Consider the following 20,237-nt stretch of genomic DNA (forward strand, 5'->3'; position numbering starts at 1 on the left):
TGCGGCAGTCTATTTTTATAAAAAAAAAATATAAATGTGTCTAGTTGGGTCAAAAAACTCCTATTTAAAGGCCCATTAGCAGCTTTCCTGTCGACATACAAGGGTCATCGAGAGGGTCCATCAATTTAATTAAATCATTAAACTTTGCAATATTAAACTTGTCAAGCAAGCTGTCGATATTCATTTGGTCCCTTTTGATGGAACCAAGGAGGAGATTGTACAATGTCCATTATACCCTGTCAAGGACACATAAAATCAACTGAAAGGAATTGAACTTTGGATAGGAACACCTTGATTATATATATAAAATATGAGTTGCAAATATCGAAGTAACAAACAATACCCTGATGTGCTCTGGTTCTTACGGATACAATGCGGGAAATAGTTCCCCCAGACAACCATATAACATTGCCGAAGGCAAGCTACAATCAGGGAAACAGATTCTTAAATTAAGTAAAGAAAAGGTCCCAGATTTTATGGATGATTTAGACACCAAAATTGGCAGACAACTATGGAGTGGCATTCTTACAAAGAGGTTCATCTCAACTACATTAACTGGCATAGAATACTATCTTCAAAGATTTGGCAGAGCCTGATAAAGCCAGGGTGAACTGCATTACCTGCATGTTGGCAATTAATGAGATAATCCATTACAGAATAATGAGAAATTCTAAGCACATCTTTTAAAAAGAGTACAACAAAGAAGTTTATTCACAAATATTTATAAAGTACGTCTACGCAAAAGAGATTCATCAAGCTCATGCGATCGAGGTAATCACATTCCAAGTTCTGAGAGAAGCTTCCGCCATCTAGGAGTCTCCTCGTCAAAAATGTAAGTCAGCTTAGAGACCAAGACTCCACTGCCACCAACCTGCAAACCAGAAAAATTAAGATGAATGTATCAAATGCTGGATCTTCCAAGCTTTCTCAAGATAGAAAAACTTTTTCAGGTCATTCATACACTTGTACTTAATTAATCTGCCTATGAAACCTATATAAGAACAAATACTTAGGGCTCATTGGTTCTTTCATATAAAAACCGACAGTAAGAATGCAAATGAGAACTAATACCCCCCAACTGTAGATTTAGATCATTAATCACTCAATGAGTTAGCACAACTAATAAGAAAAAGAAAGTAGACAGCGTCAAAGATGTTGCATATATCTTACCGATCTTAATTGCTGAATTGACTTATAGAGTGACTTTTGGGGTACACATATATTAATAGCATAATAGTCCACTGCAACCTTGCCATCACGCCTGCAGAAAACTGGACTTATAGTAGGACCCTGTTTACATGAAAAGAGAATATGTCAGACACTCAGACCAATGGAAATAACTAGAAAGAATGCTCAATTCAAACTTTTTCTCTTTCATGGACACATGCAACATAATTAGGAACAAAGAACATGACGTCACGACCAACAAGGTCAACCAAAAAGATCATTTATCTCATGCAAATGCAAAATTCCAGTTCTGCAAATCGACCAATGGACATCATAGTCAAAATGCATATAACTAAGAGAACTCAACAGAACCAGCAAACATGAGATTGCTTCTGATGAGTCACTATATACCAAGCACCAATTCTAGAAAGCAGACATGGCGCGTTGAACTGGACGAGACTACTAAATGCTAAGTCACCCAGAAAAGTATGAAGCCCATGTAAATGGTTTAATTAGCAAGTGAATAACTATTTGTTTCAATGCCTGTCTAGAACATCTTCCAGAATGTGAACTAGCTCATGCTAACAAGGAAAACCTTATTTCTTCCCATATTCCATAACTGTACATTTCTTGGTGATGTAATTTGGAATTCACACTTAGGTACTACTAAGGATTCCTCAACATCAGTTCAACTTAACTTTTACCACTTTCATTTTTCTTTTGAGTGTTATTACTCCCATAGAGCATTGAAAAGGATTGATGTGCTACATAGCAAGGATTGGTTGTGCCTATGGCACGGCCTATGCCGACCACCGGTCGGCACAACACTTGTTGGTCATGTCGTAAGAGGGAGAAAAAAGAAGAAGGAGACTACTCGCCTTCACTTTTCGCGCTGGCCGCTGATCTCATTGTCATCCATCGCTTGCATGCCCGAGCTCAACAACGAACAACGAGTGGCAAAGCAAGATCGATAATAAGATCGATGGCAAGCGGCAAAGGGTGAAGGCAAACATCAATGGCAACGGCGAGCAGATCGCTGCTACAAGGGGTGCCATGCGGGACCCCTTGTGCCACGTGCCGGTAAGCTACTTATACGGTAAGTGTCGGCCAGCACGCCTTGTGCCGATTCGGCACAACTATCATTGCTACAGAGCACCCTGCTGATGGCTGGTTGGGAAGGTCCCGTAAGCAAGTGACATGTTGACATGCAGTGTTTCATGCAATGTGTGCCCTGTAAAGTGGTGCCATATCAGTACTAAGTCCATATAGTGATTGAACAAGTGACTTCATTTTTTTTTTCACCCTGCTCTAGCGGGTAGTCTTTTTCGTCCAATTCTCATTAGCTAACAGTTCTTCCGATGATGGGACTATACCAAGATGAGAAACACACTTGGGATTCATGCCCTTTATACTCCTGGCACCCTGACAAGTTTATGTTACATTTTAATATGGTAACAGTAACACCAATAGAAAGTGCAACAGGAACTGTAGTGTTTTGGTTAAGAAAGAACTCAATTAAAGGAAAGGATACAGATGAAGATTTTCTATGATTTAACAGTCATATGCAATTGCAGTTATCTTAGATGCCGGTCCAGACTCCTGTCTGAAAAATCAGATTAAAAATTGTAACAATATTTGAAAAGCTTTTCATCAAGGGAAGCTAAAAACTAGCTTCCAAAATCCTAACCTGCAATCCAGATAATGATGTTTGGCTAAGAACTCTCTCTGCCACTTCTTCTGCGCTGTTTCCCCTCATGTTTGCTGTCACCTTAAATTTTGAAACAGAATAAAGAAAAGATATTACACAAGCAGACCCTGATAATAGTTAATTAAAAGGGAAAGACGTGACGTACCATAATCTCCGCACATGCCCTCAGGTGAGCTTCTAGTCTTTCAAGCATCTCATGAGTAATCTCCAATACACCCTCACGTGCATTCAAGGATCTCCTGCTAGCAACAAGAACAGCCTGCAGAACATTAAATTAATTGCAGAAGGCACAGGATCTTTCTTGTTTCTTCAAAAGAAAATAAGCTTTGAATTAGTTTGGAGCTAGTGACTACTATCCAAAGGAATAGGAGAATTAACTCAGATGTCATAAACTTACTTGGCTTTCTAAAACAACCCCACCTTCTATTTCTTTCAAATTATTTTCACGCAATGTTGTTCCACTGCTCACAAGATCTAGGATAGCATCTGCTATGCCCATCTGAAGCATCAAAAACACCGAAGGTGATGTCATAATTCATGACTATGATCTAGAAGGTTAATGTTTGAACTATATAACATATATAGATATATATAAGCATACATCCATACACACACTATTCCACCTAAGAAGAGGAAACCTCACATTAATTTAGATGACTACTGAGAATTTAATTGATAAGGCTCTTCCAGATAGTGGCAATGCTAACTTGAGCTACACCAGTAAATGAAACTCATGTGTTTAATATTACATTTTGCAGTTCCCATTGACTTTGTTACTAGAAATCCAAATAACTTGATTTCTGGGAACGCCATGAAAGCCCAAGAGAGTTCTCATATACAATCAAAGATCCAAAAATAGCAACTGCAATATAGAGATAAATCTTATGCTACAGAAAATGTTAACATAAAATTGTGAACTATATAATTTGTTCAGTATGTGAAAGAACATTGTGACTTAAATGTACCCAAAAAAAAAATCAAAGAAGGGACTACAAAAGTATTGGGGTTATAGACACAAAGTAGAAATAGCGGAAATAAAAAAATAAAGAACTATATTGTCCCACGAAAGAAAATTCCTGAACAAATTTCCAGAAAAGATAATTGCAGAAGTTCTGAAAGAATTTCTCACAGCAGGATATGATTCAAGAGCTCCATCAGCTGTCATGAAAGTGACATGCTTTAGACCCTTTTCTTTCAACAATTTGGTGCCTAGCTGTGTCAAAAGAATTTCACGTATTTCAACATTTAAACACCTAGAAGCCAACAAAAAGTAATGTGTGTGAACAAAGATGGTGAGTATGCCTACATATGTGAATCCAGTAACGATCTGTAGAGGCCTTTTTTCTGTCCATTTAGGCATTTGTGCCAACTCGTCCAGGGAATTTATGTTTTCAAAAATGCCTTCCTTGGGAATCTGATAAGTTAGCATTGTGTTTCTGTTAATGTTACTTTTGAACAAAGAAAAAAGAAGTGCTAACTTCAGAAATATGCACTGTGACAATATACATACCGCAAGAGATAAACGACAGGCCCCATATTCAAGTGCATCATGAACAATAACTAAATCTTCATTTCCCTGCTTTCAAACCATATGAGTATGTGATTTTCCAGAAAAGTTAAAAACCAATATATAAACATGCATAGTCCATCTATATTAGAACAAAGCATTTCCAAAGTAATAACTTCTCAAAAAGCCAAGACCAAATGCAAGTTTAGAATTAAGTAGAAAACATAATGCTACTCATCAAAGAGCACATAAGAGATATATACTCATCAACAACCATAAAAGACAGCATAAACCAAATTACATATAAGCTCTACCAGCATTGGAGTAAAGATAGGGAGAATGTTGAATATTACACAAATAAGCCATTCCGGTTGGCAATATAACTGGTCAAACAATATAATATATATAAGAAAGACACTTTAGTATACTCTGATGGAGCTCCAAAGCGCATAGGGAGAATATAATCATTTCAGAAGAAACAAGACTAATTATATTGCCAGTTTTAGTAATTTTTTCTAGTATCAGAATTAGAATATCAGCTCTTTAGCAAGAGGATCCTTTCATCAGATAGATCAGAGAATATCATCTAATTTTTGTTACTATAGATTGGAAAGTTCAAAGCATCGAATGTATCTCTACCAATATGGGTTTAACATTATAAAATCCATCTTACTATTCACTTACTACTAAGGTATCTGAACAAAATCATGATACTACAGATAGTTTAGAGATGTGAATCATTAAAGAACACAAGACAGACCACATACGGAAGCATTCAGGGATCCATTACATCCTAAAGGGCCCAGAAATGATTGCAATGCGTAATACCAAAGAAGTATACCTGGCCGTACTCGCTGACTGTATCAAAACCTACAATACCAAGGTCTAAATCCCCTGACTGCAGCTTACGAACTATATCTTTCGGCCGCTGAAACCAAACCTCCAAATTTGAGAGCTGCATAACAACATACCTCAACGTCATATCATAAACAAGATACACATATATACAAACAAAGATATCAATACAAAAACAAGAAGCACGAATATATACAGAGTCAAATCGGAAAAATAGGCGAATAATTTACATAAAATGGTAACCATAAAAGAGTGTGGCAGTATTTGTTTTCCCCATTCTTTTATCCATTGCAGATATTCCAAGAAAGATAAGTGGAAAGGTTTCAAGAGCGAAATCAAATTAATCAATGAACACGGCAACTGATATTTTGTAGGATTATTGACACGCATATCCGTGTTTCTTTCTTTTGTGCTACTTAGCGTCCATATGGTTCACAAGAAACTTCCAACAAACTAAATAATCTTCACATACCTGAAAATAATGCCTTCTTGACCAAATTAGCACAAAAATCGATAAGGATGAAAGAAATCAGATCACCTGGGGAATGTTGGCGATGTACTGCCGCGGATTCAACTGCCTAACCGTCAGCTGACAGCTCTAACCAGACAAAGATTCGCCAAAAACCCAAAAAAAAATAAGAAGGTGAGCAAACCCGATAGGGCTAGAGTGAGAGAGGGGGGTTTCAGTACCTTGAGGAGATTTAGTGTTTCTTCGGACATCCGACCCTTGCTCGGGAGCCCAAGGCGGACTACTGTGCGTTCTTGCGGCGGCGGCGCCGCTGCGTCGACGGTGAGCACGGTGGCGGCGGAGCGGCACGTGATCAAGAAGCGAGCTGATTTCGAGAAGCGGCGAGAGGAGGAGGAGGAGGAGGAGAGAGAGAAGCGGACGAAGGGTGAGAGATCTAAAGAAGCCGCCATTTTCTTAGCTTCCCGTCTCCTTGGTTGGTGATCTTTGGATTTAAGAGAGGCAGGCAGCCAAAGAAGAACAAACGAGCGAGAGATAGCAAACCGCAGGTTTAGCGGATATTCTTGCAATCGTTTTTTTTTAACTCTGGAAGACCATGTGTATATCACGTGATTTACACCTACCTTTTACGAATGTTTTACAACTATGAACCCAACCACACTTTACTTGCAAATAAATAAAAAGCTACTTTGATTTTGTAGTGCCTACGTAACGTAGTACACAAACGATGAGATTCTGAGCACTAGTACTGTGTATATAAATTATGTACACTTTATTATAATAAAAATGTGTACTAATGTGCAACGTGCTTGGTAGAGTTGTTATGTGATTGTGTTGCCAAACTCCTGAGTAACCTAAGAATTCTTTAATGGTAGGAGTAATACAAAAACAAAGTAAACTGCAACGATATGGAAACTAGAAACGTAATTATCCGACAATTAAAGCCGTCTCCTCTTAATCTCCCTATCAATTGACATCTCCAGCATTCGACGCTTTCGCGTTTCCATCATCTCCCTCCGCTTCTTCTTCTCCTCAAGATTCAAAACCCTATCCATTTCTTTCAACACCTTAAGTGCATCAAGTATGCGTTCGATCTCGAGCCCAGTAGCCAACCCAGACAGTCTATCAATGCATTGGATTCCTACTTTAAGGCGCGCTAATACCATATCCAATATCTCCGGAGCTCCCCTTCTGGTTGGCATCGAATTAGTCGTGCCGATATCTAACATGGCATAAAGCCAAGATAAACTCGGACATCTGCTACTTGCCGGCGACGGCTTGTGGGGGTGTGGACACCGTGTTATCTTGATCGTTACCGGAGAGGCATTGATGTTCACGAAGGGGCCGCAACGGATGCTCCGACGTAGGAGCTGATCGACGTGCTGATGACTCGAAGTCCATGAGTCGAGGGCGGCGGTTATCCGACAGGAGTCGGCGTCAGAGTGGATTGTGATGGATGTCGAGCCGACGGTGGATTCGATCGCAAAGGCTGCCGACTCCGGCGGGGTCTGGTTTACCCTGAAGTATTCGACGACGGTGGAGCGGACGACGTCGATGATGTTCTCGGCTACACAATCCAAGATTGTCATCGGAGAAGTCGATTCAAGTATCATCGATAAGTTATTATCCTCCATAACTCGTGTAGGTGGAAATTATAAGAGGAGAGAGGGGAGTTCATGGATGCCTGTATTTAATATATTAATAGATACGACCCTTTATTTTTCTAATCCTCGTAGGAAATTAATTTAAGGTCACGAGGCCTAGTCGAACTCTTACTGTAGTCTGGCAACGAATCCGGATTTCCCCTTAAACTTCTACAGAGGATGTTAAGGATATCTAGGAATTCTAATGATAATAGGACTCGAATTGGGCCTAATTACTGAGTAATCCATCGTATTAACGAAAATAATATATGAAAGGGGTTTTTGCTTTCTTACTGTTTTAAGTTTAAATTTTAGATTTTACAAACAGAAAGACATATAAGCTATTCTAATCGACTCTAAATCTCTAAATTTAGAGCGATTTACTCCTATCAGGCTCCATATTAGGCTCTAAGTTTAGAGCCCAATAGAGATTTTTAGAGCCCAGATCTAAAGAATTATTCCTCTTTTTAAAATTTAATAATTATTATATTTTGTTTTATTATTATTTAGAATCACTGAGTCTTCCAAATTCATTTAATAATAACTTAAAATTATCCTGTAGGCAATAAAAGTATAAATACATCGTTTATGAAATATAAAAAAAAAATATTATACTCGTTTTTTTTCCTATTTATTGTACTCGTCACTCGTGCAATGTGATTTCTCACTTATTGAATTAAAATTATTACAAAATTAATTCTAAAACTATTATTTATTTTAAAGATCTCTTTCCAACAATACATTTTATTTAAAAATAAAGTAATATCACTCATATTTATTAATTAATTTTAATATAATACATAATATTATATTGTTTAATAATTAAAAAATTAAAATAGAGGTAGATGTAATGAAGACTATGAAGTCCATCCTACACTAAAAAGGAATAGTTAGCAACCAACTTTAGTAGAGTTGGTAGGTAGCCGTCCTCATTGACTATCTTAATCATGGGATAGACTCTAACCCCAAATAATTATTGTAGAAAAAATTATTTGTGACTTGGTTGCTTAGCTCAACAGCTCAATTCGGTTGATGGTTCGGCGGTGCAATTAACTTGAAGGAGCAACTTAGCAGCATGACGGCTTAGAGTGAGTTTCAACAGCATTTAGTTCCAAGCAATTGTTAGATAACTTATATAGTTTGAAGTTTAAACTATGTATTTTACTATATTAGTTAAAACTTAGTGAAACTTAAGTGTCTCTGTATCCAAAGAAGATTAACTCTTTGTCTAATCCATATTTAATCTTCGAGCTCGTGAATAATTAAAAAAGAAAAGAAATAGTTTAGTACTCGGAGATTTTCTTTTTTGATAAAGTAGATTTTCGTTACCTCTGCAAAACTAGTTATAAGGAGAATACTCAAAGCATCTCTATACAAAAAGACTAGAAACATGATCCAATAACATGGGCGATGCGCCGACCAGAAGGAATGTATGTAAATACAAATAAAAGTATTTATATCATTTTACAGTTGATCTGATGATTTTAACGATTTATTATATTTGAGGGATAATCCGAGTGAAAAAAAGAAGTTAAGGGTATATATGCAAAATGTTTTGAGAGACATACAAGTAAAAATCAGCTTAAGAGGGCACGAACATAAATTAGCGATTTTATATGGGTATAAATGTAACAACCCTATATGAAAACAAGTAATATAACCCAAGGGAAGATATTCCCCATGGTTTTGTTTTTCCGTTGCCATTCTGGTAAAGTGGTAATTATGCTAAATGTCAAGGGTATGAATCAAGGGCTTCAACGTCGATTTCGAAAAATAAGACCGTTGGAGAACGGCCCCTCTCTTCGTCTACTACTCTCCATATTCGTCTACTACTCTCCATATACCAATTCAAATATCCATTTCAGAGGTCAACACTCACATCTCCTAAATTACAATCTTTCTATCTCTCTATCTCTCTCACCTTCTCGGCTTCTTCATCTCCTTCTTAAACATCTCTCTTACGTTTAATTCTTGATCGGATTCTCTCAAATGGATCGAAGGCCTCCATTAGCAGTCTCTCCTCGGCGACTCCGTCCCCGGCGAGGGCAACGCTCCACTTCCTCCATCTCGACAACTCCACCAGGTATGAGAAACAAAAAAAAAAAAAAAAAAAAAAAAAAAAAACCATCTTTATACTTGCTATCCAATCTTTATCTTGATTATAATCTGAAAATTTCTGTACTTTTGATCTCTTACAGCGAGTATAAAGAAAACCCAACTCCCAATTCGCTCATCAGCGTGTAGTTCTCCGCTTTTCCAGCCTGAATTCAACTTAGTCTCATCGGAGCTAACTGCCCTGGCCAAGAGAACCAAAGAAGAGTTGGGCAAAAGTGAAGGCCTTCATGTGGGTACTAATCTCACTGCCTCCATTGCTTGCAACACTAGTCCTCTGTTCGAGAGAGGGAGGTTTTACGAACTCTACTCGGCTAGAAGGAACGAAAGGTTGAAGAGGAAGAAGGGGGAGATCGCAGAGGAGACGGTTGGCGAAGACCCTGGAATTGCTGTTGAATTAGCGAAGAGGAGGAGCTCGAAGAAGGCCGAGAGCAGCGTAAGGAAGTCGGTGCCGACGGACTTCTCGTTCAGCCGAGTGAGCAGCCTGAGATCATCGGTGAGGAGTAGCAAGGAGATGAAGAAGATTTCTAGCTCCGTCTTCTCCGAGAAGTCTGCTGCTATTGGGAAGAGGATGGCAACCAGGTCTTCTGACAGGAAGAAATGAGAAATGTTCTTCGTTGCAACCAGTGTTCTTTGATTTAGTTTCTGGTTTTAATTTGGGATTCAGATTGATGGAAGAAATGTAAACAAATGTTTTGATTGGTTAAATTTTGCTTTCAAAGTAAGATTTGTGTGTGAAATCCAAGTGTTGTTGGTTTAGGAAAATAAAGAAATCCGCTAATGAAACCGATCCCCGACATCGCCATTATTAAATTACTCGAGTCTTTGGATGGATACATGAGACCAAGAGAACAGAGGTTTAGATTTGATGTGTGTATGACGTCATGGATGGCGTAATTAGTCTCACTCCACTCCCACCCAATCACTAATCAGGCTCGTGATTTTGGCAGCAGATGTAGGAAATAACTTCTAGAAGTATTGGAGGAAATAGGAGAGAGAAAAATAAATTAGCTGTGGCTGTTTCTTTTCTCTTTCGATTCTAAGTTAGCTGAGATTTTATATATATATATATATATATATATATATATATATTTATCATTAGTTAGCTTTTTTTTTTGAGAAGATTTTATCATTAATTAGTTTTTTTTTATCATTTATGAGTTGAAAGATTAGATATGAGCCGGACAAAGGGATTATCATTAATTTGCTGAGATTGTGGAAAATTTTTAGCTTAGTGGAAATTTTACTTCTGTCGTCTGAGATTGACCGCATCCTCAACCGCAGGAAACCAATACATCCATGTCCCGTGCACCACAATTAGCTGCCACGTAGGAGGATTCAGTAGTTTCCTATATCGGAACCTCCCACTACGCCATATATAAAGGCACTTCCTCTCTCTTCCTCGTCCTCATCCTCACCCTCTACCTCCTCCTCTTCCCTTCTCCTTCCTCCACAATTCCACCACTCGCCATCGAAGAGAGGAACCGAAGCCAAGGAGAAGGCTTCCATCCATCCATGGAAGGATCGGTGCGTTGCTCCGCCAACTACGTGCCCTTGTCGCCTCTAAGCTTCCTCGAGCGCGCCGCCGTAGTCTACGCCGACCGCACGGCCGTAGTCTATGGCGACAAGAAGTATACTTGGAGAGGGACTCGCGATCGCTGCCTCAGGATAGCTTCCTCTCTCGCCCATCTTGGGATCACCCGTGGCGATATCGTAAGTTACTCTCTACGATCCAAAGCATCGAATATTAAATTTGGTTATCTGTTATTTTTCCTTTTGATTTCTTAATATTTCTATAAGGAAATTTTAGCTTGTTGTTTGCAATTTTGGGCTTTTAATTACTCTGCTTGTGGTGTTTATTGTGGTGATGTTTAGGTATTTGCTTTAATTTGTTACTTTTGGATATAATGTTGATTGTTTCTGGTCATGGATTTCATTTTCATCAGCATACTGGTCTAAGAAATTTTCCTTCTTGGGTCCCCCTTTAGTTTGTGGACCACCTACCTATATTATTTGGGGCTAGATACGGTTTGGCCTCCAGAATAAATGAATCGGCCCTAAAACCAACTCATATAGACCCAAAAATAAGGGACCAAAGATTTATAAGTTGATTCAGATCATATAATATATAATCTGTAAATTTGTTTTTTTGGCATTTCTCTGGCTTTTTGCATTTAATGTATAATTTAATATATATATTCATAGCTATGTATGATTTATGCTTGGCATTCAGGTGGCAGTTCTTTCTGCAAATGTCCCAGCTATGTATGAATTACATTTTGGTGTCCCTATGACTGGTGCAGTTCTTTGCACACTCAACACTCGCCATGATGCAGCTATGGTTTCAGTTCTACTGAAGCACTGTGAAGCTAAAGTTCTCTTTGTTGAATCCCACTTTCTTAAAATTGCCCAAGAAGCTGTGAAACTTCTCTTGGCTTCGAAAGCCGCCATGCCTCTTTTGATCATAATCTCAGATTCCAACGAGCCCTTCCACAAAACATCAAGTCCAGCCACTTCACATGTTTTGGAATATGAGACTCTTCTTAAGAGTAGTTCTCCTCAGTTTGAGATCAAATGGCCCTTGGATGAATGTGACCCTATCTCAATTAACTATACCTCAGGCACTACATCCAGACCAAAAGGAGTCATCTACAGTCACAGAGGTGCATACCTAAATGCCATTGCCACCATTCTTTTCAATGACATCACTACCATGCCAGTCTACCTTTGGACTGTGCCCATGTTCCATTGCAATGGCTGGTGTCTTGCTTGGGGGATGGCAGCTCAGGGAGGTACCAATATCTGCATCAGAAATGTAACAGCAAAAGTTGTATTCGATAGCATTGCCTTTCACAAGGTAACTCACATGGGTGGTGCACCAACGGTCCTCAACATGATCATTAACGCTCCAATCGCAGAACGGAAACCACTTCCATGGAAGGTTGGCGTCATGACTGGCGCTGCGCCTCCACCTCCTCATGTCATGTCTAAGATGGAGGAGCTTGGTTTTCACATGACCCATGCATATGGTCTCACTGAGACTTACGGCCCCGCAACAGTCTGCACATGGATGCCTGAATGGGACTCGTTGCCTCTCAATGAAAGGGCGAAGCTAAAAGCCCGTCAAGGTCTTCACCATATTGGAATGGAGGAAATAGACATCAAAGATCCAGTCACTATGCAGAGCGTTCCAGCTGATGGCAGGACAATGGGGGAGGTGATGCTTCGAGGCAATACTGTGATGAGTGGCTACTATAAGGATTTGAGTGCCACAGAAGAAGCCATGGCTGGCGGATGGTTTCGATCAGGGGACCTTGGAGTCAGGCAAGCAGATTTATACATACAGATAAAGGATCGTTCTAAAGACATCATTATATCAGGTGGCGAAAATATAAGCACAATTGAGGTGGAGTCTGTGCTTTTTAGTCATCCAGCAGTGCTTGAAGCAGCTGTGGTCGGAAGACCAGACGAACACTGGGGAGAGACACCTTGTGCATTTATTAAGCTCAAGGATGGTGCTAATGCTACTGTAGAGGATATTATAGGCTTCTGTCGAGCTAGGTTGCCTCATTACATGGCGCCTCGAACAGTAATCTTTGAGGACCTTCCTAAGACTTCAACTGGCAAGACCCAGAAATTTGTTCTTCGGGAGAAGGCCAAGGCTTTGGGAAGCCTTTCTAGGAAAGGTGGGAGCAGACTCTAAGATGCTTCTTTGTAGGTTTTCATTGATATAAGCATTTTCGATGATATGGAAATATGCTGTGCTAAAATTTTCCATCTTCAGTAATTATTTTACAACCAATAAATTATCCTTTCGGTGAGATTCTAGCAGATCAATTGCTGCAGTTTGTGAAGCTTCATCTTCTATCTTTTGTGGTAATTCGCAGTCTTTGTTCAGATAATCTGGTTGTCTTATTCTGATGCAGTAGTAATCATGTCCTGAAATTTGCTTTCTGGCACTTAATTCTACTCACAAAACATGAGTCTGACTAATCCGATAATCTCATTTATCAAGCAGAGCTTTACTTGAAAACCAAATGCTTAACATATGATATATTAACAAGCTCATTTATTCTCCCATAGATCCATTCAAGCAACAAACCACACTAAGAAGTCTACATTCCCCAACATGACGAATAACAAATAAGAGTAAGATTTCCAAGATCAAAGTTACCGTGAGATCTATAAAATAAATATTTCCCAATTTTAATCCAGCCAATACCGTTAAGAAATTCATCAGCAGTACAAAGATTGAGCGGCATCCCTTCTAATGTCAGACAGCCCTTCTAAATCACCACTCAAATAATAACAGAGAGTCCAACAACCTTGTGTAGAATATATCCAGTTTTGAGAAGAATGGGGTATTTACAGAGTATCTGCTGTTAAGCAGTCATGGCTTCCGTGAGGCCAAGGTGGTCCTGATGGGTATCCAAAAGCATGCCTGTTTAGTGATTCCTCACTCTCAGGGCTGTCAACAAACTCTCTAAAATCCCTTAATCTATAGAGCAGGGGTTGACCATGAGCCAACTCGATCAAACTCCGGTTCATAAGGCTAAAAAATATATATGACTGACTAATATGAATCTGTAGATCAACATCTAAAGGCTCCCTTAAGTCATACCTTATTTCATACATGATTCAATTCAAGCTTAATTAAGTTTAATTTAAATTTAAACTTGACTGGAGATCGAAACTAAATCAAAATTGGCTCAAATTCTTTCAATTCAAGCCTGACTCTATAATTACGTTCGAAATTATTTTCAATTCAGCTTGATGAGAGCTCGACCATAATTTACACCTCTAACCACTGAACTAAAATGACCTAAATTTAGTCAATATAAGATTCTTCTTTACCTAAATACTGGAAAAGTCTGCACCTGAATTGGATAAAAGTTAATTGGTTCCTTCCTTTGACCACTGGATTTGGGAGGAACGGATTTTATTTCTACGCAAACTAATGACGGTCCTCTTCTTGTAGGTAATTGTTGTGCAAAATATAGTATTACACTTGTTGGCGAAGCTTCGGCAATTGCCTATGCTGGATTCCCATTCTGTAATTAATCAAATTGCTGCTGATAAGATGTAAATTGAAATCAATTCCTTGCTTTTGGTTAATATATTGATTGGGCTAACCAGCCCTCGAATATTCTTCTTCTAATGCTATAAAAATATTAAAACTTTAAAAAAAATTATATTTTTCGTGAGACTAATAGGATTTCTAACTGGTCGATAAACCTCTCTCCGCCTGACACACATAGATGATATTTTTATAGTTTTGTGCCTCTGATCTCAATAGGGTTTTTTATAACCGCAAAATTTAGTTTACATCTTAATTAATTTTTTATTAAAAAAATATTTAAAAAGACAAAATTTAGATACACTCGAAAAGACAAATTTTAGATACACTGGAAAAGACAAAATTTAGATACACTCGAAAAGACAAAATTTAGATACCGAATAGAAAAAAAAAATTTGGAAAATTTATTGCGGAAAATAATAAGCTGCCACGTAGGCGGATGCAGTAAGTCTCTGCGAACTTTTTTTGTTTTGTTAAAAAGAAAAACCTCCCGCTGCGGCCAACTATATAAAGGCACTTCCTCGGACTTCCGTCTTCCATTCCTCCACTCCACCAACTCGCCATCGACAAGGAGGTGGAATCGAAGAAAAGGAAGAAGCTTCCGTCCATTCATGGAGGGATCGGTGCGTTGCTCCGCCAACTACGTGCCCTTATCCCCTCTGAGCTTCCTCGAGCGCGCCGCCGTAGTCTACGCCGACCGCACCGCCGTCGTCTATGGCGACAAGAAGTATACTTGGAGAGAGACTCGTGATCGCTGCATCAGGATGGCTTCCGCTCTCGCCCAACTCGGGATCACTCCCGGCGATGTCGTAAGCTACTCCTCTCTCCGATCCAAAGCATCGAATATTAAATTCGGCTATCTGTGATTTTTTATTTTTTATTTCTTATATTATCGTTCTATAAGGGCTTTTCATTACTCCTGTCGTGTTTATTGTGGTGATATTTAGGTGTTTTGCTCAATCCTGTTTGGAATGTTTCTGGTATTATGGATTTTTTAATCAAAAATTTAAGTTGTTAGATGAGGGACCTAACAATTTATAATCTGTGAAATTTGCCTTTTGGCATTTCTCTTAGCTATGTATGGTTTTATGCTTTGCATTCAGGTGGCAGTTCTTTCTGCAAATGTCCCAGCTATGTATGAACTCCATTTTAGTGTCCCTATGACTGGTGCAGTTCTTTCGGCACTCAACACTCGCTATGATTCAGCTATGGTTTCGGTTCTACTGAAACAGTGTGAAGCTAAAGTTCTCTTTGTTGAATCCCACTTTCTTAAAATTGCCCAAGAAGCTCTGGAACTTGTCTCGGATTCGGTAGCCGCCGCCACGCCTCTTTTGATCGTAATCTCAGATTCCGACGACTTCGGCCGGAAAATTTCAAGTCCAGACGCTTCACATGTACTGGAATATGAGACTCTTCTTAGCACTAGTCCTCCTCAGTTTGAGATCAGATGGCCCTTGGATGAATGTGACCCTATCTCACTGAGTTATACCTCAGGCACTACATCCAGACCAAAAGGAGTCATCTACAGTCACAGAGGAGCATATCTAAATGCCATTGCCACCATTCTTTTCAACGACATCACTACCATGCCAGTCTACCTTTGGACTGTGCCCATGTTCCATTGCAATGGCTGGTGTCTTGCTTGGGGGATGGCAGCTCAGGGTGGTACCAACATCTGCATCAGAAATGCAACAGCAAAGGTTATATTTGATAGCATTGCCCTTCACAAGGTAACTCACCTGGGCGGCGCACCGACGGTCCTCAACATGATCATTAACTCTCCGATCACAGAACGGAAACCGCTCCCATGGAAGGTCGGCGTCATGACTGGCGCTGCGCCTCCGCCGCCTCACGTCATGTCTAAGATGGAGGAGCTTGGCTTTCACGTAACCCATGCATATGGCCTCACTGAGACTTACGGCCCGGCAACGGTCTGCGCATGGATGCCTGAATGGGACTCGTTGCCTCTCGACGAAAGGGCGAAGCTAAAAGCCCGCCATGGTCTTCGCCATATCGGAATGGAGGAGGTCGACATCAAAGATCCAGTCACTATGAAGAGCGTTCCAGCTGATGGCAGCACAATCGGGGAGGTGATGTTTAGAGGCAACACCGTAACGAGTGGCTACTATAAGAACTTGGGTGCCACAGAAGAAGCCATGGCTGGCGGATGGTTTCGAACAGGGGACCTTGGAGTCAAGCATGCGGATTTATACATAGAGATAAAGGATCGTTCTAAAGACATCATTATAATACCGGGCGGTGGAGAAAAGATAAGCACAATTGAGGTGGAGGCTGTGATTTTTAGTCATCCGGCAGTGCTTGAAGCAGCCGTGGTAGGAAGACCAGACGATGACTGGGGAGAGACACCTTGCGCATTTGTTAAGCTCAAGAATGGTGCTAATGCCACTGCAGAGGATATTATAGACTTCTGTCGATCTAGGCTTCCTCATTACATGGCGCCTCGAACGGTAATCTTTGAGGACCTCCCAAAGACTTCAACTGGAAAGACTCAGAAATTTGTTCTTAGGGAGAAGGCGAAGGCCAAGGATTTGTGAACCAATAAACTCTTAAAGATGCATGCTTCTTTATAGGTTTACATTGATGCGCTTATCTGCTTCTTAGGAAACATGTGTCTCATTAATCTGATAATCTCATTTATAAAGCAATTAAGCTTTTCTTAAGCTTATCTGTAGCCTTTTCTTTTTCGAGTGTTGATGGTTAGAACTTAGAAGTTCCTCCGCAGGAAGAGTAGAAACTTGACTTGAAAACCAAATGCTTTCGTATATGCAATATATTAAGGTGAGCAACTTTGCATATCACATATTGACAAGATCGTTTATTCTACAGTTCAAGTAAAACATTACGTAAAGAAGAAGTCTACATTCCCCGACATGAGGATTTTACAAATTAGTGTAAGATCTGTGGCATTGAACTCACTAGATAGTTGTAGGATTTCACTCTTCTGCTACATATTGAGTGAGATCAACCCTGCTAATATAATTCTTACACCATGAGCTATAATATAAGTATTTCCCAATTTTGAGCCAACTAGTACCGTTAAGCAATTCACGGGCAGTATAAATATGGAGTGGCGTCCCCTCTAATGTCACACTTAGTCCTTCGAACTGGCTCAAATAATCAGGGAGTGCACCAAATTCGTTGAGAATATATGCAATTTTCCTAAGAATGGGGTATTCATACTGTAGCTGCTGATAACAAGTCCTCCCCTGCGATGGAAATATAAAGGCAAGGATGTTAATAATTTATCTACTTTGTTTACTTAAGCTTTTGAGGTGTATATGTGGGATGAATTTAAGTACCCAGGATAGGCCTATCCAGTAATGGCCTTCCTGTTCATAGCTAATGCTATAGGGAAATCCAGGCAATTTCTCGATAAATTTGTCAATTTTTCCTCTGTTTTCACCTCGAATATGGTATCTTCTGCATCTCCTTCTGCATTAAATTAATGAATAGAGCAGTTAAAAGAACTGAGTGCAACTTAACTAGTTAATCATGGTTTCCTGCTTATAGCTTTTGCTTAATGCGTTACTGTCAAACAAAGTCTCATAATTATAAACATATCTACTTTAAAATAAAGGAAAAATATGCATAAAACACCCTATCCTTTCTAAATTTCTTAAGAAGTTAATCACAATGACAGAAGAGTATGCTGATAAATAAATTTTCTACAAGTACCCTCTCCTATCACATTTAAGTTTGATGAATATCCTACTTCGAATATCTTTCTGCCAGAATTCTACAGAAAAATACGAATCTCGAAAATATAAATACTAAAAAGAAAGGATGTGAATTTATAAATAAAATTATATGTGTACCATAATTTCATGGCTAATCGATGTCAAATTGAGAACTTACAGAATGACCTCACAGAAGATTAGAGAATTTTGATCAGATGAGAGCGTTAGAGCATTAACATAACAAAGATCACGAGCTAGCACAACCGTCCGATTCGTAGATGGATCAAAGCTCATCAATCTTCCCTGGGGCTTGGCCAGGAGGATTTTTAGAACGTCACTCACGGCGTCGTTCGTTGTGGCCCCATCGATGAAGTATATCACACCATCCGAGGCAACATCTACGGCTGAGGTTAGTGCGAATGCTACGCCCTCAGCCTCATACGTTAGTAGCTTTATCGTCTTATCTGGCATCACCTTAAGTAATCCCTGTTAACAACAATATTAATCCAACAACATAATCTTCTTCTACCCACAAAAATATACACTGCTCAAGAGTCGGAGGAAGAATAATTACACAAACCACCCTAAAAATTAATCAAATTTACCCCCCCCCTCCCCCCCAACAAAAAATAAAAATAAAAATTTAAGACGAATCAATTACCTCGTAAGCATCCGCAACGATTAGGCTACGATCCGGCGCGAGCGCAATCCCCCGCGGCTCGCCGCCGACTCGAACCCAATCCTCCACTCTGTGCTCGTCGTTCTCATCACCGACTAGTCCAACTCTCCTAATCCAACTATCACAGCAACCAATGTAGAGATAACCAGTCTCACCATCATAAGCCAAGTTCATTGGGCCGCGGAGTCCCTTCCCTATCCTCTCCGATGCCTGGAGAAGCCGGCGCCGGAGCGGCCTGGTTCCAGAAACCGAGAAGAGGTAGTCGCCGGAGCCGAAGAATCGGGTTTTGTGGATCACAAAAGAGAGCACGATGGGCGTAAGGAATAGAAGAAGACATAAGACTCCGGACTTGCAAAAAAGGGAGTAGGGAGGAGGAGAAGGTTTTCGACCAGCCATTAGGTGTGGAGTGATTGATTAGTCTTGGCGGCGTGGGTTTATCTATTTAACAAGACTTTGGTAAGTCATTAGCCACAGGGCTTTTTTTAAGAATAACTATTATCTTGGATAAGAAGATAATGTTGGTTAATTTCCATGTCACCTATCATATTGTCCCTACGTAAAATTACTTTATACAATATAAAATAAGGACATATTAGTTATTTTGAATAGTGTATAAGGGTAAATTGGTAACTAGCTTTTTATTTAGTTTTCTTCTTTTCTGTATTTTATAGTTTATTTTTATAATTGATTTCTTTTTTGTTTCTTTAATTGTTTCATTTATCATTTATCATTTTTCTTCAATAGTTTAGCTATAACAACTCTTAATCTTCTTACCCTAAATTCCACTTAAGTTAGCTTTTCTAAATCTCAAAATTTACTATTAATCCTTTGTATTCTTATTGAAGCTCATGAAAAAAAAAAGACATAATGAAATGAGTTCCTGTGTAATTCCAAACAAGATTGAATGGATTTTATTCAATTTTATTAATTTTATAACAATATGATTTATTTAGATAATAGAGCCAAGTTTCCTATAAAATGATCACAATACGCATATAATATTTTTTTAGAAAATAATATAATATTTCAATCATTGGAGCAACTGGACACGATACCCCGAAAGCAATAACCAACTAATCTTTATGGAATTACATCTTCCCCTCTCTTTTTTTCTTTTTTCTTTAAACCATTAGACGAAGTCACGCGTTATTCAATTGCATTAGGTGGAGCTGATGAGGTTCAATACCTTTTTCGTATGAAAACATCTTCTCTCTTTTTTATCAACAGATGGAGCTCTCTCTCGTCCCCAGACCCAGTTGATGAACGAAGGGGCTATATTATAAGAATCCACCACTGACTGAAGACTTCCTCTTCTCTCCCCGGGC

General features: G+C 39.2%; 5 protein-coding genes across 5 annotated transcripts; 3 read left to right on the forward strand and 2 right to left on the reverse strand.

Moving 5' to 3' along the window:
- Nucleotides 1-275: 275 nt before the first annotated feature.
- LOC140794049 (ATP phosphoribosyltransferase, chloroplastic-like) lies at nt 276-6,273 on the reverse strand. The gene is made up of 12 exons (XM_073145859.1): nt 5,928-6,273; nt 5,776-5,835; nt 5,224-5,337; nt 4,386-4,451; nt 4,182-4,289; nt 4,005-4,088; nt 3,273-3,374; nt 3,021-3,134; nt 2,855-2,935; nt 1,171-1,290; nt 733-871; nt 276-620 (listed from the first exon to the last, which is right to left on the reverse strand). The coding sequence occupies exons 1-11, from the start codon at nt 6,153-6,155 to the stop codon at nt 776-778; spliced, it is 1,173 nt and encodes a 390-aa protein (XP_073001960.1). The 5' UTR covers nt 6,156-6,273; the 3' UTR covers nt 276-620; nt 733-775.
- Nucleotides 6,274-9,184: 2,911 nt separating this feature from the next.
- On the forward strand, nt 9,185-10,263 carry LOC140793941 (uncharacterized). The gene is made up of 2 exons (XM_073145723.1): nt 9,185-9,429; nt 9,545-10,263. Exons 1-2 carry the CDS (start codon nt 9,336-9,338, stop codon nt 10,060-10,062), a joined length of 612 nt encoding a protein of 203 aa, XP_073001824.1. The 5' UTR covers nt 9,185-9,335; the 3' UTR covers nt 10,063-10,263.
- A 596-nt stretch (nt 10,264-10,859) lies between these two features.
- On the forward strand, nt 10,860-13,312 carry LOC140794466 (butanoate--CoA ligase AAE1-like). Its single transcript, XM_073146504.1, has 2 exons — nt 10,860-11,171; nt 11,692-13,312. Exons 1-2 carry the CDS (start codon nt 10,974-10,976, stop codon nt 13,159-13,161), a joined length of 1,668 nt encoding a protein of 555 aa, XP_073002605.1. The 5' UTR covers nt 10,860-10,973; the 3' UTR covers nt 13,162-13,312.
- A 1,825-nt stretch (nt 13,313-15,137) lies between these two features.
- On the forward strand, nt 15,138-17,090 carry LOC140794373 (butanoate--CoA ligase AAE1-like). The gene is made up of 2 exons (XM_073146385.1): nt 15,138-15,344; nt 15,639-17,090. The coding sequence occupies exons 1-2, from the start codon at nt 15,147-15,149 to the stop codon at nt 17,088-17,090; spliced, it is 1,650 nt and encodes a 549-aa protein (XP_073002486.1). The 5' UTR covers nt 15,138-15,146.
- Nucleotides 17,091-17,329: 239 nt separating this feature from the next.
- Nucleotides 17,330-19,348, reverse strand: LOC140793945 (protein STRICTOSIDINE SYNTHASE-LIKE 6-like). Its single transcript, XM_073145730.1, has 4 exons — nt 18,895-19,348; nt 18,412-18,719; nt 17,856-17,988; nt 17,330-17,762 (listed from the first exon to the last, which is right to left on the reverse strand). Exons 1-4 carry the CDS (start codon nt 19,306-19,308, stop codon nt 17,490-17,492), a joined length of 1,128 nt encoding a protein of 375 aa, XP_073001831.1. The 5' UTR covers nt 19,309-19,348; the 3' UTR covers nt 17,330-17,489.
- Between the last annotated feature and the right edge of the window lie 889 nt (nt 19,349-20,237).

Source organism: Typha latifolia, chromosome 8 (assembly GCF_019914945.1).
Source record: "Typha latifolia isolate L0001 chromosome 8, TyphaL0001v2, whole genome shotgun sequence".
In the NCBI taxonomy this organism is placed as follows: domain Eukaryota; kingdom Viridiplantae; phylum Streptophyta; class Magnoliopsida; order Poales; family Typhaceae; genus Typha; species Typha latifolia.